General features: G+C 42.6%; 1 protein-coding gene across 1 annotated transcript in view; it reads left to right on the forward strand.

Moving 5' to 3' along the window:
* LOC128411137 (spermatogenesis-associated protein 7 homolog) overlaps window positions 1–27874 on the forward strand; it is a 58520-nt gene that overhangs the window by 15964 nt on the left and 14682 nt on the right. Inside the window, exons 4-8 of the mRNA XM_053383191.1 lie at window positions 4375–4422; window positions 21912–22033; window positions 24688–25160; window positions 25253–25313; window positions 27370–27416. Coding sequence (XP_053239166.1) covers window positions 4375–4422; window positions 21912–22033; window positions 24688–25160; window positions 25253–25313; window positions 27370–27416 — 751 coding nt within the window. The remainder of the gene's footprint in view (window positions 1–4374; window positions 4423–21911; window positions 22034–24687; window positions 25161–25252; window positions 25314–27369; window positions 27417–27874) is intronic.

Raw genomic sequence — 27874 nt, forward strand, 5'->3', positions numbered from 1 at the left:
TTTTGGGGTGCAGCGCTTTCTCCACTTTCAGGCCAAGGGAGCCAGTGTTTGTCCACTGACAGTTTTCTGGGTCATGTGGCCAGCATGACTAAACCGCTTCTGGAGCAACAAAACACTGTGACGGAAGCCAGAGCGCACGGAAACACTGTTTACCTTCCCGCCACAGCGGTACCTATTTATCTACTCATACTGGTATGCTTTCACACTACTAGGTTGGCAGGAGCTGGGACAGAGCAACAGGAGCTCACCCTGTCACACAGATTTGAACTGCCGACCTTCCAATTGGCACGTCCAAGAGGCTTGGTGGTTTAGACCACAGCGCCATCCGTGTTCCTTGGTAGGGATGATGGGAGCTGGAGTCCAACAACTTCTGGGGGGGTCACTGGTTCCCCAGTCCTTGATTTAGGAAAAAAAAACATGTGACCATGAGCAAAATCTGTGTTGCAGTCCCACCTACATGAATGATGATTTTTTATTATTATGTCATGGCATCTTTAATGCCTGTGCAAAGTTATTTCCTGGGCCTGTGGGTGGACTGATTCCTGCTTCGTTTCAGTTCTGTTCCTTAAGGCAATTCCATCAAGTTCCTTCTTAGCACAGTCTGGTCTTGTATGTTAAATACGCTTTGAGGTTCCAAAACCAGAGTCCTCTCTTGCATGATGCAGTGAGATCTTGGGCCTACAGTTCTCCTGCTGAAATCCTGCAACTGGTGTATATCACAAATATTGGAGGGTCCAGGGAGGTTGGTCCTACTTTTGTTGCGCTGAAATGTAAGAGTGCCCTTCCAGATAGCAATAATGCAGTAACATTTGGGAAGTAAGGTAAAGGTAAAGGGACCCCTGACCATTAGGGCCAGTCGTGACTGACTTTGGGGTTGCGGCGCTCATCATGCTTTATTGGCCGAGGGAGCCGGCGTACAGCTTCCGGGTCATGTGGCCAGCATGACTAAGCCGCTTCTGGTGAACCAGAGCAGCGCACGGAAACACCGTTTACCTTCCCGCTGCAGTGGTACCTATTTATCTACTTGTACTTCGACGTGCTTTCAAACTGCTAGGTTGGCAGCAGCAGTGACCGAGCAACGGGAGCTCACCCCGTCGCGGGGATTCGAACCGCCGACCTTCTGATCGGCAAGTCCTAGGCTCTGTGGTTTAACCCACAGCGCCACCCGCGTCCCTTATTTGGGAAGTATTGAAGAACTAATAAGAAGAATGATTTGTGGATGGTCCTGTATAAATCCACTATTATTGCATCAGTTACATGTTACAAAATATACCTACCAAAAATACCACAGGTGTGTTTGTGTGTTTTCTCTTTTAATATGCCATCATGCATAGGTACCCCTGTCCGTTTTCTGACAGTAGTAACATTTGTCCACCTTTGGCCCCCAATGCATTTAAATCACACAGAGAAGAAACAGCTAGGATTATTGAAGGCAAAGCACCCAAACTTTCACCATTGGAAAACTCATGCGCATAAATGTTCAGAAGCATCTCAACTACGTGAGGGGAGGCATCCATAATTCACACCTGCTAAGTGAGAGATTTTACTTTCTTGAGCTCCGTGATCACTGCAGATGGTGACAGCAGTCACGAAATTAAAAGACGCCTGCTTCTTGGGAGAAAAGCAATGACAAACCTAGACAGCATCTTAAAAAGCAGAGACATCACCTTGCTGACAAAGGTCCGTATAGTTAAAGCTATGGTTTTCCCGGTAGTGATGTATGGAAGTGAGAGCTGGACCATAAAGAAGGCTGATCACCGAAGAATTGATGCTTTTGAATTATGGTGCTGGAGGAGACTCTTGAGAGTCCCATGGACTGCAAGAAGATCAAACCTCTCCATTCTGAAGGAAATCAGCACTGAGTGCTCACTGGAAGGACAGATCGTGAAGCTGAGGCTCCAGTACTTTGGCCACCTCATGAGAAGAGAAGACTCCCTGGAAAAGACCCTGATGTGGGGAAAGATTGAGGGCACAAGGAGAAGGGGACGACAGAGGACGAGATGGTTGGACAGTGTTCTCAAAGCTACCAGCGTGAGTTTGACCAAACTGCGGGAGACAGTGGAAGACAGGAGTACCTGGCGTGCTCTGGTCCATGAGGTCACGAAGAGTTGGACACAACTAAATGACTAAACAACAACAACAACAAAGCTAAGCAGCACCTTATCTCTGCTCTCTGCCCCCACATTGTGAAGATGTAAAGAAGAGGTTCCCAACAGAACATGAAGGAACTAATTCAAGGACTTGCATGACCTTCAGCCAGTTCTTTCAGTCCATTACATTCCTTGACGCTGAAGCCAAAATTTATAGGGTTGAATTCTTCACACACCAGGACCTCAGATGGAAGATCTCATTTGTCCAAATCAACGTCAAGTCTTACTTTCGCTCCCACGTTGAAACTGCTCACTGGAACAAACCCTAGCATGCTCTTTTTAAGCTGCAAACCTTTTTACACAGAGTGGCAAGTCGCAGCTACATCTGACCCAGGTTTCAGGCATTCAGAAGAAATCTCCCTCAAAGCTCAGTTTCAAGCATTTAAACTCTGCACAGAGTCATTGGAAAGAATCAAAGCACAAAATTAAAACCTGTGAAGGATTTTTTTTCATGCATTGCAAATCTTTTCCACCAGTTCCCTACTGGGCTAAACAGGGGAAATAGAGAAAAATGGCAGGCATGCTTAAATAAAAGCTCTGCATGTGAAAATATAAGTAGTGCACTGCTTATGACTCCCCTCCCCATAATGCCATTGTATCCCTGAGGTGCAGGTATTGAAATAGCAAAACTAACATCCATTGTTCCCTTAGGTATTCTGGTTTTAGTATGAGTTGTATCATGCCTAAGAACAGAAAACATTCATCTTGAATGGAAAGGTTTTGCTTTCACTCCCAAGCTCATTTACTGACATATTTTGGATTAGGGAGGCATTTTCCTTCCAGTCAGGTTGTCTTATTTCGATCCTGGGGATTTCACATTATCTTGTAGTTTGGCTCCAAGAGCCCACCTGGTGTGCCTTAGTAAATAGATAGCTTGTTATATATATGTGTAACTCGGGAGATGCAAAGCTAATTTGAAACAATTTTCTAAATTATAAATATATATAACAGATTCCATGCATCCACATAATCTGACCCTACCAAAGAACAGTAATTCTGAGGTGGGCTTGAGCAACACCTGGTGACTTCTGACAAGGATAAGGTGGCTGTTGCTGGAGCAACTGAGGAAGACTCCCATCCATGGATGTGTTTCCACGTTTGCTTGGGACTCATTTGTCTAAACAGGTCTGCAGAATAAGCCCTTCTGTACAGTACCCTTGATTTCTCAGGCCTCTTAGCAGCCAATTTGTAGGCAGAACAGCGAGGCTTTGATTAGAATGGAAGCAGAGGAAGGTTGGGATTTTGTTATCTCAGGAGGTTCCATACTAGCTGAATATCAAAACAAACAAAAAGTTTGCCGACCCTGAAAAAGTAACAAACTAGCAATATTCTAAGTATGTGCAGTTTCAAAACTTTAGTGTCTAAAACTACCAGCCCACAGCCTACCCTACAGGACTATTGTGAAGATAAAAGTGGGGAAGGGGAAGACAATTGTTATGTACCAAGTTGAATAGAATCCAAAATGCAGCAGTCTGATTGGTCCTAGAACAATAGAATTCAGAATGCAGCAGTCTGATTGGTCCTAGAACAATAGGATCCAGAATGCAGCAGTCTGATTGGTCCACAGGAGCCACCCAATCCAGCTGGTCCATGCTTACTCCTGACAGGTCTCTCCAATGTCTGGTTTTGATGTTTCTGGCTGCTGAGAGTAGGTGGATTATGAGCTGTTTGTGATGTGAGTGGGCATTATTGTCTTGGAAGAAGGTAACAGCTGAGTTGAGATGTTGAAAGATAACCTTACCACATCAATGTCACATGCAATGCTTAATCTTTTAAAATGCAGGGCTCCGGCAGTTGTTCATGGTAATGAGATGGAGCCATGCAAACATCTTAACTGTGAGCACACTACCTCTGTTTCAATCATTAAACCAAGTCTGTGTAGAGAGCATGATGCTATGCACCCCAGGTCACATTCGTTCTTCCATATGCAGCCTTAACCACCAAAATTTTAAGCTACAGCTGAGGATTTGGCCTCATAATCAACGAAGAAGAAATAAAAACCTACCACAAATAATTTCCTCTTTTATATATCTCATATTGCGGTTAGATTTCCAAATAAAAGGTTTAGAGAAGGAGGTTACTTAAGAGCACGCTTTTAATTGAATCCAGACTTTCAACAACCCTATCGCTTAGAAGCAGGTCATTCATTACTCTTTCCTGTAATTTGAAAGCAAAATACTGAAAACATAGATAAACAACTTTTTGTTTTGTTTTGTTAATTCAGCTGTTGTTGATTCATCTGCTCCAAAGAGTTTGAACACGAGCATTAAATGTAAGTATAACTTGTTTTGCTTTCAAAATAATGTCTGGCTTCACCTTGTTTGGTCTGGAAATATTTGCTTTGGATGATCCCTCTCGTTCTCTCCTAAAACCTTCATGCCATTTCCCCCAAACCACAATACTTTCAGCATCCCATATAGCACTGACCTGTTGGCAAAGAAAAATAGCACTGCCTGTTACTTTAGTATTGTCTGTGTTGCATGGGAAGGGTGCTGTTACATCTGAATTATTTGTATCTGTCCATTAAAGTATCCTGCTAACATGTATTTTAATCTGATTCTCACAATAGTGGTAAAATCCAAAAGTCTAAGCACCAAGTGATTTTTTCAAGTTTAAGGCTGCAATCCATTATAAGTCATTCATTTATAAGCACACGTGCATTCCTTTGCATCCCAACGCCCCTATAGGCAGGAAGTGATTCGTTTAGATACATTGAACCTCCCTGTTGAAAAAAAAATCATAAATTATACAAAAGATAATACTGATTTCAAGATTGCTGCTTCAAAGTGCATTGAAACCTCTCGCACTCTTGGTGTGAATGAGATAAATCCAGACTTAAAAGCATTAGCACCATGTTTTAAAAGAGGGGTGGGGACCCTTTTTCAGAGCATGTTGCTCTGTTGCGGAAAAAATTTCCAGGGGCCACATTCCAGTGGTGGGTGGGGGCACAGGGGAAGGTTGCAATGGATATGGCTTTGACCTTTGTATGTTATATTTCAATAGCACAAAATTCAGGAATGGTTACACTCACACCTCTCCGTCCTCCATTCAGACAAGTGAGAGGTTCAAGGACATATTCCAGCCAGGCCGAAACATCCAGTGGCATGTCCTGGGGAGAAGGAACATGGCCTAGGGAGAGTCCCACAGGTCAGCTATAGCAGCACAATCCTATGCATGTCTATTTAAGATTCAGTGGCATTGCAGCTGTCTTCAGGCAGTCACCCTCGCACCGTTAACAATAGGGTGTAACCTGCCCCAGGTGTGCATAGGCTCCCTCTGTGATTTAGAATCTTAATCAGGCAGGGTTCTAACCAGAGGACAGGGAACCTACCCACTGAGAACAGAATCTACTCTCCAGGCCATCCCTCCAATGTGTGGATGATGGGGGGAAGGGCTGCCTCACTGCCCCCCATCACATGGTTGTTAATCCCGTGAGGGCAAACACCTGAAAGGGGCTTGGGTTCAAGGGGATTTATTCTTATCTAAGTGTGTGTGTGTTAACTATGCATCCACATATCAACTTTCCTGTGGTCTTTGTGCCACCTGTCTGACTAGTTAGATAATGGCGGCGCCACCAATGCATTTGGCCCCATGATGGGGCAAAACCTCATTCATGAAACCCCCTTCATAGGGAGGTGTGCCTGTTCCCTATACATTGGTGGCATTTGGACACCAACTGTGAAAATTTCCATTCACCCAGGCTTTTGAGAAAATCGACGTTGACTAAAATTTTGGCAGCTCGTATTCCATTGCATGTTTTTGTTGTTGTTTTAGAAATATATTTTATTGCATAGATTGTGTTTTTATGCCGTTCACTGCCCTGAGCTCCCACGGGAGGAAAGCTGGTAGAGAAATGAAATGAATAAAATTATTTAATTTTTTGGTTATTTCCATAAAGGGCCTGCAGAAAGATGTGCAGATTGTAAGCAATAAATAAGAAATGGATGAAATGTTTTTTGCACGAAAAGGATGGTGTGTGGAAGGGCCCTGGGAGTATGATCCTAATTCTGGGGAGTGGAAAGAGGAAGCCATTTCATAATTCTACAGCCCTCTAGATTTTCTGATTTGAATAATCTCCAAATGTCACAATGGGTCCCATGCAAGCAGACCTCCCCCACCCCACTCCACACACAGAGTTGCTACTGAATTCTGGGCTGGCTTCTGGACTTTATTAGCTACCCCTCGTATTACCTTCCAGATCCATTCTCATTACTGGGCAGATTATCTGCTGAGCAAGCATTCCTCCCGAAACAACGTTCCTTGCAGAAGTGCCTTAGAATGATTAAAGAAGCGCAGTCCTCCTTCTTACGAGAGAAACAGCAGGACTTGCATTGCATAGCGAAAAGGTGGCTGAGAAGAGAGGGAGAAGATTGTACGACATAGCAAATGTGTTGCTAGCTCTGCCCTTAATCTGGAAGTTAGTCTTAGCTCATTAAGTGGCTTGTTCGTCAATGGCATTGAATCTGCTCCTCTGCCTCTCCACTGTCTGTGGCAGGACACGGGTTGCTTGACTCTTGTTGTCTCTCTATGGAAAAGCAAGTTAATTGGGGGAAATATTGTGGGTTTGTCTTATCTGCTGCCATTGCACCCATTGCAAGCCAAATCTATGGATATAGATGATGCAGGAGCAAATGGAGCATGTTCTTGGGCTGGATCTACACTGACTCTTTTATCATTATTAGAACGATGTTGGATACACCATTCTGAAGCATCACAGGGCATACTGGTAAATTTAAAATGTTCCTTACCTTGTTGTGTCCATAACAATGCAGTTTCCCTATTGCCGGTTCCTGGTTGCTCTGTTACAAGCAGAATGCAATGTGTCCATCTATGTTATGAAAATCATTCCTTAACCCTTCCTTAATGTTATAAACCATTAATGTAGATCCGCCCTACGTCCACCTCTAACCAATGGATACCACATCTAACTTTTCTCACTATACCTAAGAAGAGCAATTCTGCTGGCCCATGTCAATGTTTTACACAGCAATCCAAGCAAGAGGAAGCCAGAGTGATTTACGCCAAGGTAAATTGTGCCGGTGGAGCTTCCTTGTTCCCAACTCCTTTCAGGAGCAGGGCTAATGCTGGCTGAGGTGGCCTGAACTTGGCAGAGGGGAAGCAAGACTTTCAAACAGAGTTTGACTTGCACCACTCTTTTTGCCAAGTTAACTACTGTGGGGTTGCCAGGTCATGTGACTAAGCTGAAAGGAGACTGGAATGGGATAGGTCTCCCCTGCCCAGCCCCAGAACACCCCTCTTTTGAGACTTCAGCTTAGCTCTGGCTCATCTGCGATGGAGGTTCTACACTGGTCCAGTGGTACTTCTGGTTGCGAACGGGATCCATTCCGGAGCCCCGTTTGCAACATGAGCAGAACACAACCCATGTCTTCGTGTCTGTATGTGTGCGGGTCGTGATTCACCGCTTCTGCGCATGTGTGTGATGTAATTTTGAGTGTCTGTGCATGCGCGAGCGGCGAAACCTGGAAGTAACCCATTCCGTTACTTGCGGGTCACCGCGGGACATATCCTGAAAGAACGTAACCTGAACTGAATGTAACAAGAGGTATGACTGTATAACAGTGTCTCCGGCTTCAGCCGGTGTAGCTCAGCCAGAGATCTGCCTATTCCAAACCTCCCTCCTCCCAGCACATCTTGGGTTTTGATTTGATCCCTTACCCTCTAAGATCCTAGGTGGCAGATTAGCTTTCAAGGGTAGGTGCTATCCTTGTAATCATTTGAGATTTTGAATTGGTGTCTCCCATTCTTCTACTGTAGATTTTATCAGTGAGTTAGATCAATGGTCCTCAAACTTTTTTTTTATCTGGGCCACACTTTCAAAATAAAAATTTGCTTGACCCACAACAATTTTTTTTATATAAGAAATACATTGAAGAAAAACAAAAAGAAATAACTCCTAGCAGTGCTGGATTTTTAACACAGAACACTACTTTATAATATGATCATGGGACAGCCAGAAAGTATAAAACAATGCAGCTACATAAAAACATGAATCATTTTCAAAATATAATATTGATTGTCCTTGAATCTTCCCGACACATTTGCCATCCTCTCCTGCCACACCCATGTGGTGTGCCACATCCTTTGAGAATCACTGGATTACGTGATTCACAATGTGTTTCCTGGTTCATTCTTTGAGGCCACATTGAGTATTTTACTTCACGGGCCTATTACTGAACAGGTGGCAAGATATCTGAATGTTGTCACATTGCTGAGATTTGCTATGATTGTTAATTCCTAGCATGTCAACGCTAGTGATTAATAACTTGTTCTGGTGAGGTTATGCATTTGTACTTTATATTTTGTACTCTGTTTATTGGTTGGCCAACCGTAACGAACACTTGATTGACTGAAGTAATGTCAAGAGAGTTTTTAGGCTAAAGAAAATCAGTGCTGTGAGATACAGAAGATGCTAACAAGTATAAAGCCAAGATCTGGGGGGATGTAACAATGACGGGATTAACCGCTTAGAATCGTTTTGAACGTAATGTTCTTTGTCTCAACACGCATTGGGCTGTGTCAATATCCAGTCAGCGAAACTCACATCCAATCCACACTTTCATGTAAATCAATCTTCAATTTATTCATTTATGCCTCATATTTATACCCCACATTTCCTCCAGAAGGAGCCTAGAGCAACAAATATCTTCGACAAAATTAAAATTAAAAACCAGACATATTTTAAAAATGGTTCAAATACAGTAAAACGTGTAACCAAATCTTGTGTCTCAAGAGGCCCAACAAAGCAGAAATGTTTTTAGCAGGCGTCTGAAAGAATACAGGGATGCTGACTAATATCAAGAGGCAGGGAGTTCCAAAGTACAAGTGCTTCTACACTAAAGGAATGATTTCTTACAAGTGAAGAGCCACTTGTAAATGGGTCAGTTCTGCAGATCCAAGCAACTGAGTCGGCATATATGAGGTAAAGTGATCCCTTAACTAAACTGGTCCCACAACATTAAGGGTTTCAATACCAATAGTAACACCTTGAACTTGGCAGCCAGTCAGAAATCCTGTCAGAAATCCTGCTGCAGGATAACTTGTAATAATTTAGCAGTAACTTGAGCACCAAACTGCGGGAGGTAGTGGAGACAGAGGTGCCTGGCGTGCTCTGGTCCATGGGGTCACGAAGAGTCGGACACGACTAAGCGACTAAACAACAAACAACAACAAACTTGAGCACAACCTGTACAGCAAATAATCTGCAGATGACCCAAGACCTAGCTGTAGAAGAAGGAATAATGGATGGCTGAATCTGACTTGAGATAAAAGAGATGGTGGAGATGGGGTGAAAGGTCAATGCAAGGCCAGCTGCAAATCAGTTTTCTTCTTCTGACCTAAACAGGATTAAATTGCTACATAGGGACAACCTAAGGTGCGATCAGTTGCTAATGGATTTACAGAGGGGAAATTAAAGCAGTTCTAAATACAGAGACTAAGGGGGAAATAAAACAAACAGCACAATGAGGCAGAACATCTACTAGCTGAGGGAGAGAAAATGTTCTCAGTTTCCAAAACATACAGAACAAATGTCAAGGAAGGGTAATTTTAATATGTCTCAGTAGTTACCTGTTGGAGTTTGGATTCCCTCCTCCAAACTATTTTTGTTACTGGACTAGATAATTCCCAGGGCTTTTAAAACCTTACTTACAGTTCTGTAAAAGTAAAGGTGGATCTACACACAGAAAAGCCCCCTGCAATAAATAAGTCAGAAATTAAATCATTACAAAAGAAAAAAAACGCAATGGAAAATCACATAGAATTATTTTTGCTCTCCAGCGCTATCTGGTGTTGCATGTTTATAATGCATTCAAAATGCTGCTGTTTGACTTACATAGTTGAGTCTTAACTTTCACTTTTGCATTCATGGTTGTTGCTGTTGTTTCCTTTAAAAAAAGGAAAAAAGACTGTACTGGTTTACCCAAATGCTCAGTTCACTACCACAGGTAAGTCAGATCTGTAGAAGAAGAGGAGGAGTTTGGATTTGATATCCCGCTTTATCACTACCCTAAGGAGTCTCAAAGTGGCTAACATTCTCCTTTCCCTTCCTCCCCCACAACAAACACTCTCTGAAGTGAGTGGGGCTGAGAGACTTCAAAGAAGTGTGACTAGCCCAAGGTCACCCAGCAGCTGCTCGTGGAGGAGCGGAGACACAAACCCGGTTCACCAGACTACGAGTCTACCGCTCTTAACCACTACACCACACTGGCTCACACTAAAGTGGCTATTGTGACCTAATGAACTCGTTTTATTTATCTAAGGCAGCAATTCTCTACCTACTTACCTGGGAGTAAGCCCCACTGAATTCAGTGGGACTTATATCCATTTGGACATTATAGGACTCTACTGTAACATTTCAAATAAGGCATCCACTCAAAATAAATACTGTAAGGTGCTCACTCAATGTAAGCTCTAGGCACAGAGTTCATAGGCCTAATGAGCAAACAATTCTTTAGACATAAAATGACGTAATATCTACCAGAAGAAGGTCCTGATTAGTATTTGCATTTGTAAGGCTACTGGATAAACAAGGAGTATGTCAGAGTGATGTGGGGACATTGTCAACTTTCTGTTGTGTTAGGTATGCAGTTACTTCTTTAATACATTTTAAAACGATAATGGAGAAGACTTGTCCCTGATTAACGACATTACCACCGAATAAATATGGAGCCATTTTTTTAAAAACCCGTGAAGGTTACAAAAAATGGCAAGTGCCGTGATAAACAAGGGCCTTAACATAATCACCCGTCATACTGAATGGCATCAGATTTTTATCCTTAATCCATGAAAGCTCATAAAGATGCATTCACTCTTTGAAAGCATAGCATGTACGTCACCTGTCCCACAGATGGAAAACAATAAATGTAGGTAATAACAAAGGATAAATGTATAAATTGTTCAATGGTAGCTGTCAGGGAACTGCCATCAGTGCCGGAGGGAGAGAGCAAAAGCCAGAGGGATTCCAGAGAGCGTCCCGGGATGGGGAGAGGCAGCCCATCTTCTGGGGAAGAGAATCAGCGTAGCACCAGTGGAGAAGGGGGGCAGATGGGGGAATCGGCGAGGCAGTCCCATGACTCCTTGCCGGGGACCAGCGGGGAGAGTAAGGGTCCTCCGCTGCCTACACCCTCCTTGCGCAGAAGGCTTCCGCGCAGGGAGAGTAGGAGGAGACTAGGCGTCAAAGAGCTTCTTTGCTGGAAGAAGTTCAAGAAACGCCCACTGACGGATTCTGCCAGCGATTGAGACAGCCACGGGTGAGTGGCTGTCCGGAAATTAAAGGTTCACTCAGGCAACCCAGCCAGGTGTTTGCACCGGCTTACGCACGAGCAACCCCTAGAACCATTACAGTAGCTGACAGGGGTTTTTTTTCCAGCTGGAACTCAGTTCCGGCAGCTCTCAGATGGGTGCCATTGCAATTATAAGAGAACAAAGGAGGTATTCATGGCACCTCTTTTTGTAGAAAAATAGCAGTCGTTGTTGATGACTTACAATAGGGGGACTTACAGTTGCCCCTCCCCCTGGTAATTAGCTTGGGGTGGGTGTGGGAGAACCCCCAGAAAAGTACACAGGGAGGGGTATTGTTCCGCCTGGCAAGTTGATGTTCTTGTGCAGATGGAGCATTTATAATAGCACCATGTTGAATTCCACCCAATGTGTCCTCAAAGTGTGGTTGGACTACAGCTTTGTTGAACTACAACTTCCATCATCCTTGATCCATGATGGCTGTGTACAACCTCCAGGATCCACCTGGGATGCCTCTGCAATACCAGCACTTGGCTGGCAACTTTGAGAACAGGATCCTGGACCAGATGGCCTTTGGCTTGCTCTAGCGGGGCTCTTATGTTTTCATTGGTCGTGTTAGCTAGGACTGGTGGAATTCCAACAACATCTGGAGTTCATCGTGTTGGCTGTCCTTCACATACAGCAACTAAATTCAGATTCAGGGTAGATGATAATAATAATAATAATAATAATAATAATAATAATAATAATAATAAACATTTATTTGTTTCCTGCCCGAGACTGGGCTCAAGGCAGCTAGGATAACAACAAATAGGGAACATTATCTATTTAACAATAACTGAGATGCCTGAAAAAATGTAATGCAAATGGGTCTGTGACCATTTTTCCATCTTGAGGTAAATTCCAAGGTATCTAGGGGTAATAACATATCCAAAACACATTTTTAATGTATTTTTGAACAAATAACTGTACAGTGGTACCTCGGGTTACATACGCTTCAGGTTACATACGCTTCAGGTTACAGACTCTGCTAACCCAGAAATAGCGCTTCAGGTTAAGAGCTTTGCTTCAGGATAAGCACAGAAATCATGCTCCGGCGGCGCGGCGGCAGCAGGAGGCCCCATTAGCTAAAGTGGTGCTTCAGGTTAAGAACAGTTTCAGGTTAAGAACAGACCTCCGGAACAAATTAAGTACTTAACCCGAGGTACTGCTGTACTGCGGGAGGCAGTGGAAGACAGGAGTGCCTGGCGTGCTCTGGTCCATGGGGTCACGAAGAGTCAGACACGACCAAACGACTAAACAACAACAGCAACAACACCTCTGTACTGCGAAATGCATAAATGTGCAGAATCCAATAATTACCTTCTGATCCACATATTAAGGACTTGACTTACATCAGAATTTTTAAAACGGAATTCCTGTGGATCATGCAGGATCTCACAAGAGTTCTAAGGGGATGGGTTAGCCAAGATGGGTTAGCCTGTATAAATCCCACAGTCGCCCAATAATAATCTTTGCCTCTTCAGGTAAACTGAATTCTGTTTTTAAAAGCTGCTTTGGAGCTAAGATGAGTCCTTTAGGCTCTTTGATTGTCAACCTGACAAACTGCAAGCAATGCTTACATCCAGTCCAGGGAACAGCTATTAGCTTCATCTTATTTGTTCCCCTTGTAGAACTAAGCAGGGAGGAAGATGGGGACAAAATTAGAATTAGTTGGCTCTGCCTGTCGTTGGCTCTGGCGCCACCTAGAGTTGGCCTCCTTGCTTTGTGCCAAATGGGCACCAGCCTCCACTGAGTTATACTAATTGATATAAAGCAAGTACAGATGAGACAAATATGTGCATGCAGCTTCTTCTGTACTAATAGACAGTTGTTCATTCATTATTATAATGATTATTATTGTTGTTGCAATTGTGGAAATCTGAATGAAATGGCACTTGGGTCATCATTAGCATTACACTCAGCTTGTGGATACTGGCAGAATTAATGAAACATAACATGCTGTGTTTGTTTATAGCAGATAAAGATGATCACTGGCTAAAAATAATACTTGCAACGCATAAAATTAATAAGCTTAATAAGCTTGGGTCAGCCACAACACAAAAGCAAAGTTTAGTACTTCTCCTTTATAGGACAATTTATACTCCCAGGATGCTACAAGCCAGGATGGGCAAATTGGTCCGTTTCAGTTCAGTCAATTTGCAGTTCATTTCCCCACTTTTCCTCAGCTTTTTTTTTTTTAATGATCTCAAGAAAATTCATTACTATTTTAGGGCGAACTTCTAATACACACATTTTTGTATGCAATTTTGCAAAGCCATTCCTCTTAATCTAATGCATTTTGTATCTGTTTTCACTAATGTTCATTCATACGCAGACTTTACCCTAGTATGTGCATTTCTGCCCTTGTTACTTAGCTGGAGAAGTGCATTGCAAAATTCAGAAAAATGTGAGTTTTAAAGGGATCAGCTGTGTTTCTGTTTGCATAGGGTTTCAGAAAGTGCAAAATATGTACGTTCGCCTTCAAATGTGAACTGAATTGAAATTCCCAGTGGCTACTAAGCATGCTTAGCTCTCACTGGCCTGTTTTGGGTTGTTTCGTCTATTAGGGATTTTAATAAGGTTCGGGGGTTTTTTTGGTACTTTGCAAACCATGGACTTCCCCCAAGCCCATTGATTTATCCATCTTCTGTATGTATGATTCCAGTTTGACTACATAAGGATCACCACTCACAGTATGTTGGATTTTTTTTTCCTTAAAAAAAAATACTCATACCTAAAGGGAAACATATTTATGCCAGTGTATATCTATATCTAGAAGCTGCACAGAAGGTCTGATCATCTGCTATAGATAAATATGAGTTATCAGCCTGCTTAGGTTATATATAGAACTATTTTGTGAAGCCAATATTTCTGGAAAGGGGGGGGAATTACCTAGTGTAGCAGATTGTTTTTCTGTCAGCCAAGCAGTTTAGCTTATACCTCATAGCATGCTGAGACCTTGCTTATTATTATCTGCTATTTCACTGCAGTAATCTCTGTGGGGCAAATATTAGTCAATTAAATTAGTTTAGAATAGCACACTGCCTTTTTTTATTAAGTTTGTAAATTGTTTGGGAGCTCAGTGCTGATTTAAGACTGCAGAATTTCAGAGCAATGTTTCTACATGGATTTCTGGGCATTTGGGTACAAGCCAGCCAAAGTTAAGCACTCATTAGTCCTCGATAGTGGGCAGTGTAGTGGGGCATTATCGCTCACTTGACCTCCTGGTCACCTGCATAATTTCTGTGTACTAGGAGGTAGAGGGACAAGGGACAAGGCAGTGGGGTCAGTGTGGTGCAAACACGGCAGCAGAGCCAATCTGGCACTCCTGCTAGTTTGTTTGCACCACAACAACTTCCCCTCTGCCACTTGCCTCCCCTTCTACCTCCCAGTAAGCAGCAGCAATATATATGGCCAGAGGTCAGGTAGTGGCATCACCCCATCATGCCACCCGCTACTGGATTGAGATGGGAGAGCTTATGCGTGAACTTATCTCTCCCGCTGAATTCAAAGCGTACTGAATTTTAACTGGATTCTGCCCTTTATTTATTTGCTACTTCATTGTAGAAATGTACAAACGAATGTGAAATTGCCACAAGAGAAATCCAGCCTATATGAATGATCTCCATCGCTCAAGCAAGTCAGCAAGGCTCTTTTCCATGTAGGATTATTACTCCCTATTAATCAAAACTAATGAAATTGTATAGCATTTCGGAAGAATCAACTTGTTCAGTCGCTCAAATAACTATTCAGGGGATGGCTTCTCTTTCTCCATCTCCACACTGCTGCTGTTGCTAGTTGCCTTCTGGCAATTATGCATGATGTGAGGAAACCGATGCAAAAGATTGTTCTTCCTCTCTCATAATAGTAGAACCTTGGGTCACCGGAGGAAGATGTTCAATGAGAAAGACAGACAAAAGGAAACGTTCCTTCGCAACACGCATAGCTAGCCTATTCTCTCTCTCTCTTATGAACGGAAAGGGGTCTAATATTTGAATGTGAAACATAAAATTGTGTCCTAAATATGCATTTTAAATTTCATTTCAATATCTTTCACTATTCAAGAGAAATATAATGTTGAAAACAAAGAGAGAATGCCAAATAGGCCAGTAAACCTCAGGCTCTTGCTTTGCCAATATTCTTTAAGGCTTTAAAAGGGTGGCTGCTAGGGTTGCTATATTTCAAAAAGTGAAAATATGGACACAAAAGTTGTTGAGCCTTTTTTTGGCAAAGTTGTTGAGCTTCTCTCTCTCTCTCTCTCTCTCTCTCTCTCTCTCTCTCTCTTTTGCCTACACTTCCAGGTTGCTGGACATCCAGATTTTCCCGGACATTTAAGCAATTTTCAACATTGTTTTCAACGACCAAATCCCAAGTGTGTCTGGCAAATTCCGGACATATGGCAACCCTGGTGGCTGCAATTCATAAAAAAAGAGCATTCCTGGGATCTCCCCCCTCCTTTTCTCCCAGAATCATTTTAGTTAGCAAGGTCCCTGATTGGCTAGAATTAGCTCCTGTGATTTAATATAGGAAGCACTGCCCTCATTTTAAATTGGCTTCATTTGCCCTTAGCGACGTCAGCTCAATGGCTGCGTAGCACTATGATGCCATCACTTCGAGAATGTGACCCTTTATTGATTGAAATTGCTTCGTGACAAATGAAGCAGTCACAACAAAGAGGGAAATAGGGACTGTGGGCAGTTGTGAAAAGTGACAGAAAAATGTCGGATTCAAGTGTTTTCAGGTGGGGTTTCAGCTGCCCCAAATTGCTACTTTCAAAGTGAAAAGCAACCATAACTCATCCCTAATAATACTTATAAATCTGAAATCTTAAGTGTTCAGCCTAAGGTCATGCCGTAATGTTAGTCAAATTCTCCCTGCTCAAATGGCCAAACTTTTTAACCATACTATCTTGCTGCCTCTCCCAGTACAGTGGTACCTCGGGTTAAGTACTTAATTCGTTCTGGAGGTCCGTTCTTAACCTGAAACTGTTCTTAACCTGAAGCACCACTTTAGCTAATGGGACCTTCTGCTGCTGCCATGCCACCAGAGCACAATTTCTGTTCTCATCCTGAAGCAAAGTTCTTAACCTGAAGCACTATTTCTGGGTTAGTGGAGTCTGTAACCTGAAGCGTATGTAACCCGAGGTACCACTGTATTGATGTGTGATATACTTTTCTGGTTAGTTCCTGCCTCCAAATGGTTAATTTGATCATGGGGATGCACTTCAGATTAAAAAACTATACAAAACTGTTTTAAAGGAGTTTCATATGCTAACCATTTTCCTATTTTGATGTTTGGGCATGATTTGCTTGTCAGAGGTTTTTTTTTTAAGCATAAGGTTTTGGCTCTGGGTAGATTAGGGGGAAAGGTGTAGCTATGAAGACCAATTGACATACATTTATTCTAAGGTTAAGTGATCAGAATTACAAGTGTGTACAGATGAGCGGTTTGCAGCAGGTGCCTAGTGGAAACAGTATGTTGACACAGTACTAAATGCTACTCAGATAGCAAAAGGATTATACAGCCAATTGGGAAAACCAATCACTCAGCTTGCTCCATAGCAATCTTCCGCTCTGTATCAATCTTTCGCAGTTTAATAGCCTGCCTGTTTTCACACACTGCCACCCTCTGTATTGCCGTGGACCTTGTCTTTCTGAAGTAACAGTACTGCAAACCATGCTGCATTTGAGTTTCCTCAAGTCAAGTACCACTCATTGTTTATTGAAGCGTAAGCAAATAGCTGTTTGAAAAAGCTACCCCATTTATGATTTTATCTACATACATGCCATAAACTCTCTATAGCACCCATAAATGCAACAGATAAGCTAGTCGGATGAAGTGCCTTTAAAAGGCACTGCGTTTTTTTCTTTTCTGTAAGTCTCTTACCCACTTATACCTTTTTGTGGTTAACAATGTGTCCTCCTGTGAGGTAGTGAAGCAACAAGCAGTGTGTCCATATAACACAGGCATAGGCAAACTCCAGCCCTCCAAATGTTTGGGACTACAATTCCCATCATCCCTGACCACTGGTCCCTGTTAGCTAGGGGTGGTGGGAATTGTAGTCCCAAACATCTGGAGGGCCGGAGTTTGCCTATGCCTGATATAACGCATTCAAGCAGTAGTGTCATCCCTGTAACGGCATAATCACATAATTTTTCTGTGTCCCAGCAATGTAGCTGCTTCCTTTTCCTTGAAGGAGGAGCGAATGGTGACTCTTCATTCTGTGGAAGGATTTAAAAGGGTGTACTCAAGGACAGTCTTAGGGTTAAACCTGTGCCCCTGGCGTCTCATCGACCCCAGTCATTCAAAATCAAGCATGCTCAGATTTGCTAGCCCCATCTTGGGTTGATGTTGCTTTCTTGGCCATGCTGGACTGTGGCAAAATGTCAGGAAGTGGCTTTTATAGAAGCTGTGGGCATTCATTTGCTCAAGTCTCTGGGAAAATGTCATGGACCTATGGCATTTTTCACAAGGAGAAAGACAAACATGGCAAAGAGGAGCATGTTTGCCTCTGCTGCAAAGCATATGCTGCCACTATCCCAGCAATAGGGATGGAGGAATCTCAAAATTTTTGTTCCTTCTCATTTTTAAATTCAGTTTGCAAACTCTTGTTTTAAAAGTCCTCCTGAAGATTCATCAGCATTTTACTGCGCTTTCTCGCTCTCGTACACATTTTGTATGTAATTTTGACTAATGTCCACATTTCTGCAAACAATTTCCCCTAATATGATGCATTTTTGCATTCTTTCACATAATGTATGCATTTTTTAATATTATTGCATGCCACCCTAATCTCTGAGCAGTGCAAGATTCCTGGGGTTCCAGGTTCTTTCCCAGGGTTCATGTTTTCTTTTGGGAATGAGGCACAGTGGAAACTGTGGTGTCTTCATGATATATGCTTTCTTTACACATATGTACTACCTGAGCCTACAATGGAGGTGATCCCATAGTTACAGCAGAAATCTCACTCTCTGACTTCTGCCTGCTTCTCACCCAGCTCTCCCCCCCACACACACTTTTTTGTCTTTCTCACTATCAGCCAGGTGAGGGAGGGGGTCCACCCATTTGCCCTGTGGCATAGAGCAACTTCTTTGCTCATAGGACCCAAACTTAAGGACCATTATGGCCCTTGCCCGTAATTCAACAATGGGATGCTCCATTAGGGTTTAACCCTTTCTGGATCCAGGAATTAGAAGGGACTCTGGTATCATACAGCCTAATCGTTCCCTCAATTCACAAGAAAATATTTTTTATTTGGAGAACTGCATTGCAAAATTGGGGATTATGAAGGATGGCTGCCCCTTGGTGTGTGTTACTGTTTCAGGAAGTGCAAATTATGTAGCTTTGCATTAAAACTGTGAAGCCAACTGAATTTCTCCTTCATCCCTAGCCAGCAACAATCTAGTATTAACACTCACCCATAAGACTGGGCTAGTACTTGTCTGAGTGGGCGGGATGTCAAGTTTTGCTTCTGAAGCTTTCTTGTTGTTTGTTGTTGTTTAGTCATTTAGTCAAGTCTGACTCTTCGTGACCCCATGGACCAGAGCACGCCAGGCACTTCTGTCTTCCACTGCCTCCCGCAGTTTGGTCAAACTCATGCTGGTAGCTTCGAGAACACTATCCAACCATCTCGTCCTCTGTCGTCTCCTTCTCCTTGTGCCCTCCATCTTTCCCCACATCAGGGTCTTTTCCAGGGAGTCTTCTCTTCTCATGAGGTGACCAAAGTATTGGAGCCTCAGCTTCAGGATACGTCCTTCCAGTGAGCACTCAGGGCTGATTTCCTTCAGAATGGATAGGTTTTATCTTCTTGCAGTCCATGGGACTCTCAAGAGTCTCCTCCAGCACCATAATTCAAAAGCATCAATTCTTCGGCAATCAGCCACCTTTCTGGTCCTGCTATCACTTCCATACATCACTACCGGGAAAACCATAGCTTTGACTATATGGAGCTTTGTCGGCAAGGTGATGTCTCTGCTTTTTAAGATGCTGTCTAGGTTCATCATCGCTTTTCTCCCAAGAAGCAGGCGTCTTTTAATTTCGTGACTACTGTCACCATCTGCAGTGATCATGGAGCCCAAGAAAGTAAAATCTCTCGCTGCCTCCATTTCTTCCCCTTCTATTTGCCAGGAGATGATGGGACCAGTGGCCATGGTCTTAGTTTTTTTGATGTTGAGCTTCAGGCCATATTTTGCGCTCTCCTCTTTCAAACTCATTAAGAGGTCCTTTAATTCCTCCCCCCTTTCTGCCATCAAAGTTGTGTCATCTGCATATCTGAGTTTGTTGATATTTCTTCCAATTCTGGCTTGGGATTCATCCAGTCCAGCCTTTCACATGATGAATTCTGCATATAAGTTAAATAAGCAGGGAGACAGTATACAGCCTTGTTGTTCTCCTCTCCCAATTTTGAACCAATCAGTTGTTCCATATCCAGCTTTCTAGCTTTCTAGCATGGAGTAAATTGTTTTATCACATTGTTTGTACTGAGTTCGACAAATTGGTTATACAGTGCCCTGGATGTGTTCCCAAAAGAGTAATGGTGACTGAGAAGACAGCTGTCACTTATAGCCATGCCAACAGGAGCAAGGAAAACAGGGTGGTGATGATGGGCAATCAATTCTGTTAAGTCAATGGTGCCAGACACGACTTCTCCTGAATGTGAGTGGGTGCCAGATACTAATGCACACAGCTGATTACCATGACCAGAAGAAAATGCTAATGAAAATATTGCGAAAAGCAATTGTTTGTGGATGGAAAAATAGATGAATGGATTCCTTTCTGCAAACAATTGCTTTTTCCTGGCTTATGCCATGTAGCATTTCCCTGCTAATACACAAAACACTGCTAGTCATGTTGCAGGTAATATAGGGTGATGCTTTTTCCAAGATTCCTTACTCGGAGCAGAGGCTGGTGGGTGTTAGACGATGTGCTTTTAGAGCAATACTTTTTGCATTGACCTCTTAACATCTCAAAGTTGGAGGCACCACCATGTCCTTCAAATCGCTCTGGGGAGATAGTGTTGCAAGGCACACCGAGACTAATTATCTTCAACCTTTTTAGACCCAACTTTAACTCGGCCTATATCACGGGACCCACTTTTAAATTTTTTTATCGTATGATGTCCACCTCTCTCTCTCTCTCTCTCTCTCTCTCTCTCTCTCTCTCTCTCTCTCTTTCTTTCTTTCTTTCTTTCTTCCCTCCCTTCTGTTTCCCTCTTAGTGTCTCTTAATACTCCTCTGTTTTTCCTGCCTACAGCCTACTGTTCTTCCTTTCCCTTTCTCCTTCACTTGTCTCAAAAGCATTTGAAAGAATCATGGTGCCACCGCTGCAACCCATTTGTTCTTTGCAAGCTGCAGGGAATTGTCATAGCTCCATGGTAGAGAATCTGCTTTTGCAGTTCCAGGTTCAATCCCTGGCATCTCCAGATAGGGCTAGAAAGGTCCCTCACCTGAAACCCTGGATAACTGTCAGTGCCAACAGTGCTGAGCTGCATGGACCAATGGTCTGACTCAGTGTAAGGCAACTTACTACATTCCTAAGCTGAAGACCAGTGACTGACCCTGATCTTAGAGGCTAAGAAGAGTGCAGTTTCGGCACTCCTTATAGCTACAACCCAAAGGTTATTTGTTTACTTATTCAATTTGTATACCGCCCTTCATCCAGGGATCACAGGGTGGTTCACAATATGAAATCACAAAAATACATAAGATAGTAACAAACAAAAACTCCCAATCTAGTCCAGCATCCTGTTCTCTCAGTGATCAACCAGATGCCTATGGAAAGCTTGTAAGAAGGACCTGAGTGTAACAGTGTTTTCTTTCCCCAATTGTGACTTAAAGCAACTGGCGTTCAGAGGCAAACAGCCTCTGAGAGTAGAGGTAGAACATTCCTATCATGGCTAGTAGCCATCAGACTTCTTGAGCCTTCTACTCACTTTTGCCATTTTGGCATAATCCAACAGCTTAATTTGCTATTCCAGTCTGGTAGGGACTTTGTCTTCTTTCTATCTCTGGGCTAACAATATCCGTGTGGCTGTTGTCACATACATAAAAAGTATTTTCTGCTCCTTTGGAATATCGGTACCTACAATTCCTAATAAAAAGCTTCTTTTTTTTTAACAAAAGCTATTTTAAACATTTTTTCCCCAATTCATTATATATCATTTCCCATAATGCTTTTGTTACCTTACATGTCCACCACATGTGGTAGAAGGTGGTGGCTATCACTGCTTCTTTTGTGGGGGAACCAATTTCCTTGTTTAGCAACGCGCTGGATGAAGAAGTGACCTGGACAAGAAATAGACTTGAGACATCCATTCCCAACTAGGTGAAGGTATACATGTAATTGCAGGAGCACTCCTTGTTCAGCTTCTATCCATGCCATTGTGCTTATTTATTGTACTCCAAGAAGCCGAAATGCCATTTAATTTGTGCTTACAAACCCTTCCTGTTTTCCTGTATGCAGACCAGGACCAGCAGAAAAGAGAGGCGCTCATTAAAGCAGTTGAGAAATACAAGAAAGAAATGTCCCGGATCCCTTCTGGACCTCCATGTCATCCCAGGAGTGTTTCCACAGAGAATTGTAAAGTATGCGGAGGATATTGATTGTGCAATCTGTATGCGACTTATTTCTGAAGGCACTGAAACATTTAGCTGCCTTCCTGGTTTGTTCCCAAGGGACAACGTCCCAAGCTTGCTCAACCTATGGCTGGCGCTTTCCGCTCCTATTAAGAATTCTGACAATCTCAGCTTTCCATTTTTTCCTCCTTTAGAAAAGTAAAGCAAGCCTCTAGACTTCCAGGTTGTCCATAAATGCTTGAATATAAGCTGGCAGCTCAAAAGAAAATAAGAACTCAGTCATGCCATCAGGGTAGGATTTGTGGGAAGGGCAGAGGTCCATGGCCCCACTCAATAGAATGAGAAACCCCGCAAGGTTGGCTTACCACATTTTAAACTTATTATATATTATTTAATTTATGAATTACGTGAAGTAGCGCACTCTACCATCTAAAAGAAGTCCTCCCCATTTTAGGCCAGTAAGTCCAAAGTCTAAGTTACCTAACTGTACCATTGAAAGAATTATATTGTTTTAAAATTTCATTGGTCTCCAGACATAGTTTCGTATGATAGTCTGGTGATGACCATGGGGAGAAATCAGGATAATCTTGCATTTGGAATGAATCATAGAATTGTAGAAGGGACCATACATTTAACACACATTTAAACCATGTTACTTCCCCTAAAGTATCATGGGAATTGTAGTTTTCACCTCACAGTTGCCAGCAACCTAAACAAACTAAAATTACCAGGATTTCTAAAATTTGCTTTCTTCCAGGTTGGAGGACCTGTGTGCAGAACAACTCCTTTGGGTTGGTGGCTGCTCAGTGGCACCCCTGGCTTCCCCTTACTCAAAGTAGCTTGTTTTTGTTTTAATTAAACTTCTTATGACTATTACATTAGCATTAAGCCAGGCATTGCACAGTCAGTATTTAATTTAAACTGTTTTCCCCAGCACCATTTGTTTCGCCCACTCTGCAACTGAAACTAATTGGCACATGCCCCATGTGATCTGGGATGTTCCTGTGAGTCAGAGACTCACGCCATAAACATTGACACGATGACCTAAGCTGTGCTCAGTGCCACCTTCTGCTCAATATCCCAGCCACTCACTTCATCCTGTTGTTTTTGCCTCACCTGAACAAGAAACAGTGATGCCACTGAGAGCCAGTGTGGTGTAGTGGTTAAAAGTAGTAGACTCGTAATCTGGGGAACCGGGTTCACGTCTCCGCTCCTCCACATGCAGCTACTGGGTGACCTTGGGCTAGTCACACTTCTTTGAAGTCTCTCAGCCCCACTCACCTCACAGAGTGTTTGTTGTGGGGGAAGAAGAGAAAGGAGAAAGTTAGCCGCTTTGAGACTCCTTCGGGTAGTGATAAAGCGGGATATCAAATCCAAACTCTTCTCCAAACTCTTCATTGTGGCAAACCTGCTCCCACCTAAAAAAAACCCACAGCTTTTGGGGACTTCTAAGTCAGACCCTGACTTAGGGACACGGGTGGCGCTGTGGGTTAAACCACAGAGCCTAGGGCTTGCCAATCAGAAGGTCAGCGGTTCGAATTCCCACGACGGGGTAAGCTCCCGTTGCTCAGTCCCTGCTCCTGCCATCCTAGCAGTTCAAAAGCACACCAGTGCAAGTAGATAAATAGGTACCACTCTGGCGGGAAGGTAAACGGCGTTTCCGTGTGCTGCTCTGGTTCGGCAGAAGCGGCTTAGTCATGCTGGCCACATGACCCGGAAGCTGTACGCTGGCTCCCTCGGCCAATAAAGCGAGATGAGCACCGCAACCCCAGAGTCGTCCGCGACTGGACCTAATGGTCAGGGGTCCCTTTACCTTTACCTTTAAGTCAGACCCTGACGAGGTAAATTTTATGTGCAACCAAGTCCTCAACTGTAAACATGCCACATAATAACAGGGTAAGAATTCTGAAGTGATCAAGTTGTCCCACTGCAGACTTTGGGTAAGCAGAGTTTTGCATGTTTCCCATGCATTTAAAAAAGTGAAGGAAATCCTTGCGGTTAGAAAATACTCCCTTGCATTAAAAAGAATCCATGGAACTAGAAACCTAGCAGGGCAAAGAGCTGGCTGGGCTGAAAACAATAGTTGCTATAGTTCAAGAGTGGCCCTTTAGATGGCAATATTGCAGTAACATTGGGGGAAGCATCACTGAGCAGCTAATTATGTGTGGATGGTTCATCATAAATCTACCACTAATGCTTCATTATTGCACCAATGACATGTTGCAGAATATACCGTACTTGCCCCCAAACCCTATCACCTGCCTGTCTGAAGAGACCTACTTTCTCTCTGGACTTATAAGCAGGAAGTCATGTAACATCTAACCAAATACAATTTAGAGATCAATGCAGAGATGAGGTATTGTGGTTACTTCTATGTTTGGAAGAAATTGTTTTTGTCAGGTCTACGCAACTGATGACCCACTAGTGATGTTTTGTAGGTGCAAACCTGCAAACCGCAGTCGCAATATAACACCATGTAGCATTAACTGTGGTTTACCGTGACACGTGAACCGAGCCAGTCCTGAACAAAAGCACATATACATAATTATTTATGCCGCCTTTCCATAGTTCAAACCATGCTGAAGATGGCTTACAACATGAATAAATACCTTCTCTACAATGTAACAAAAGTAGTCAGGAAATGTTTTTTCTCCCATCAGCAGTGGCTACAGAGCAGCCCGACTTACACTTCCAGTGGACAAATGCGATCCTTGAAAAAAACAGAGCAGCACTCTCCTCCGTGTTTCAAGAAAATGCTTTCAAGTAGTCATTCCCCAGTTTTGAGAGCAGAGGAGGCCATCCATGATATTGTCCAGTGGTCTTTATCTCAGACTCAAAACAGTGGCAGAAGTATATTTCCACAACGTCCTCTTTTATCCACCAAGTCTCGCCTGCCAGTTCTGAGCCATACCAGAAAGGAGAAGCTTCAAATCCGTCAGAAGAATTTTTTTGCTGCTGATCTCCTGGACAGACATGCACAGTGGTTCACTGAAACAGTGCAGCCTTTTACTCCCAGAGTTTTGAAAACAGCAAGCAAGCCATACCTTTCAAAATACAGGTATTATAATGGCCCACATGGAAAGAAAAGTCCTTCGCTTCATCAACAATCGTTCAATAGACCAAATAAGTTTAACAGGTAGGACACTCATCAACTTAGTTTGCATGTAGTGGGCTAAACCCAGCCATGTCCTGTCAGTCTTATTCAACATTTCATTTTTCATTTTTCAGGTCTTCGGAAGATGAATGTCTAAGATCTTATGCAGATTACTCTGTGAGGCATCCAGTCAAGGTTGTTGTTCCCTGTTTGGGTGCTGAATGAAATTACACGAGCAGAAATATTCAGAAATATAAGCAATTCTGGTCTTGAGCAGAGTGTGATTTTAAAAAGCAATTACAAACATGATAGAAATGCATAAGGAATGGCTAAGGTTTTTTTAAAAAAAACAGTGAATAATGTTATTAGGTGCTGTTAACTCAAACTGGTATGAAAGTAATTGAAAATTGTACTTGGGAAATCTAGTATTTCAAGGGGGATTATAAGAGTGGCCCTTTTTGATCTAGAACAGACCTAGCCTTAAAATAAACAGTAGAATCATAGAATCCATTTGCCCAACATGGGGCTTGAACCCACAGCCCTGAGATTAAGTCTCACGCTCTACTGACTGAGCTGTCCCTAAAGCATATGACAATATGTGTTTAAAAGCATTCCTGCTGAATCACTCAACAATAATTGCTGAATCACCCAACCCAGTATTCTCCCTGCAAAAAAAGAGACCATAAAACCACAAATAATATGTTCAGTTAAAGTAATGTAGTTAGAGATCTTCAGGAACACAATATCCTTTCACTTTGCCATATTTTACCCTTTAAGAAAATAGCAAAGAAAAATGTCTGAACATAAAGTCTCTCCTTTTACTTTTCTTTTTGGATATTCCTGATTAATGCAAATTTTAAAAAATGGGAAATAAGAGCAGTTTCAGAATGCAGGGAAGGACTGTATCTTAGTGTTTGAGCATCTGCTTTGAATGCAGAAGGGAGTCAAACCCGGATATTTCCAAGTAAGGCTGGGAGAAACTCCTTGCCTGAAAACCTTGGGATCCAGGGCTCGTCAGTGTAGACAATGCTGAGTTAGATGGGCCAATTGTGGGCTCAGTTTAAGGCAGCTTCCTATGTTCCTAAGGTATCACAAAAGCACATGTATAATCAAAAGTGCCTTCCTGAGCTTCAAAACACAAACGCTGGTATAAAAATGGTGTGGTTAGCCTATTCCTTCCTAAGCAAAAATTTCCAGACCTGTTTTGCACCTTTCAAAGCAAGGCTCAACAATGAACATCATAGTTTTGCCTCTTTGGTAAAACAACGGGCAATTGGGAGACGAATTTGCCTGGGTTTTCACTTATTTTTCACGAGATCATAAACAGCACAATTGTAACCCTTATGCTGTCAGAAGGTCCTTGATCTGGTGAAGTCTTCTTTCAGCAGAACAGGGATGAAGGCAATTTTTGCTGACTATTTCTCTGTCCCACAGGCCCACCTCACCTCCAGTGAAGTTCTGAAGGGTCCCTCAACCCTCTGGAGTAGACTGTGGGGTGGGGAGTGGGGTCAGGCGACTGCAGTGGGAGGGAGAATCAGCAGACATCCCTTCCCTCCCTGTTCCACTGCTGAAAGTCTCCACTGGCTCAAAATAACTTTCCAGCAGCATGAAGGACACCATCCATCTCCCTTATAAACCTATTATGAAATTTGATCAGGGGCTCACAGATTTTAAACTCTGAAGCTTATACAGGCAAACCCGACTTGCATGAGGGTTGCATAAGCCCACCCTTCCCCTGTTATGCCCTGCCCTCTTCCGGGTCGAAAATGGCCTGCACATGCTTTGAATGTGCACAAAATGGGAGCTGCCTGTACCTGTGCATTTGCCCTATTTTATTTAAAATAATAAATATTTTTTGTTATCTACAGCCAAGCAGAAAGCAGGCTCAAATTTGATATGTAGTGCACCTCTTTTGTAAACAATATTGACACGTAAAACAAATAAATAAATAAATGGAGTGTGTGTTGTTTATATTGTAAGAACTGCACCCAAGAGAGTTATGGTCAGTTCTCAAGTACCTTTCCTCATACTGATTCCCAGGACATCTTCTCTGTGCATGCGTACACACTGTGTACCTTATAAGCTTCCCTATTAAAAGATGGTACTTTTCTAAAAAGCAAACAGTGGTTAGACCACTGTTGGTTCACATAATGCATCTAGCAGGAAGCTAGCTATTGTAGAATTACAAAATACAAGATTAAGTGATACTAGAATATAAAGCAATTGCTTGTTTTCTTTTTGTCCATTGTAGAAACACCCACATAACTCAATTTCTCTTCACTCACTGCTTCTTGCAAAGTAAGTATATTGTACATTATTTAATAATAATCATAATAATAACAGCAACACACCCGTTCCTATGTAATGCAATACTAAAAACCTAATGCTTATAAAAGATTCAGACAACCTGGAATATGAAGATAACTGAGTTATAAGAACTTCAGAAGAGGCCTGCTGGGTCACACCAAAAGCCAAATGGTTATGTAGTCCAGCATCCTGTTTGCAGGACAAATCCTCTCTCTGTCTTTGTAACTTTTATCTTGTCAGTGATCAGTACAATATAGGCGTGCAAGGAAAAAGGAGGATGTGTCTGGTTCATAGACCGCAGTACAGTCAAAGTTGGATAAGTGCTTTTAAAAGAGTTTACTATTAATGAAGAGTCTGGACTTATGTAAAACTGAAGTCTTTATTTCTTCAAAATAAATATCATTTCTGCTGCTGTGCTTCTCTCCTGCTCTAACTCCTTACTCTCTGCA

This window comes from Podarcis raffonei, chromosome 3, assembly GCF_027172205.1.
Source record: "Podarcis raffonei isolate rPodRaf1 chromosome 3, rPodRaf1.pri, whole genome shotgun sequence".
Lineage (NCBI taxonomy): Eukaryota > Metazoa > Chordata > Lepidosauria > Squamata > Lacertidae > Podarcis > Podarcis raffonei.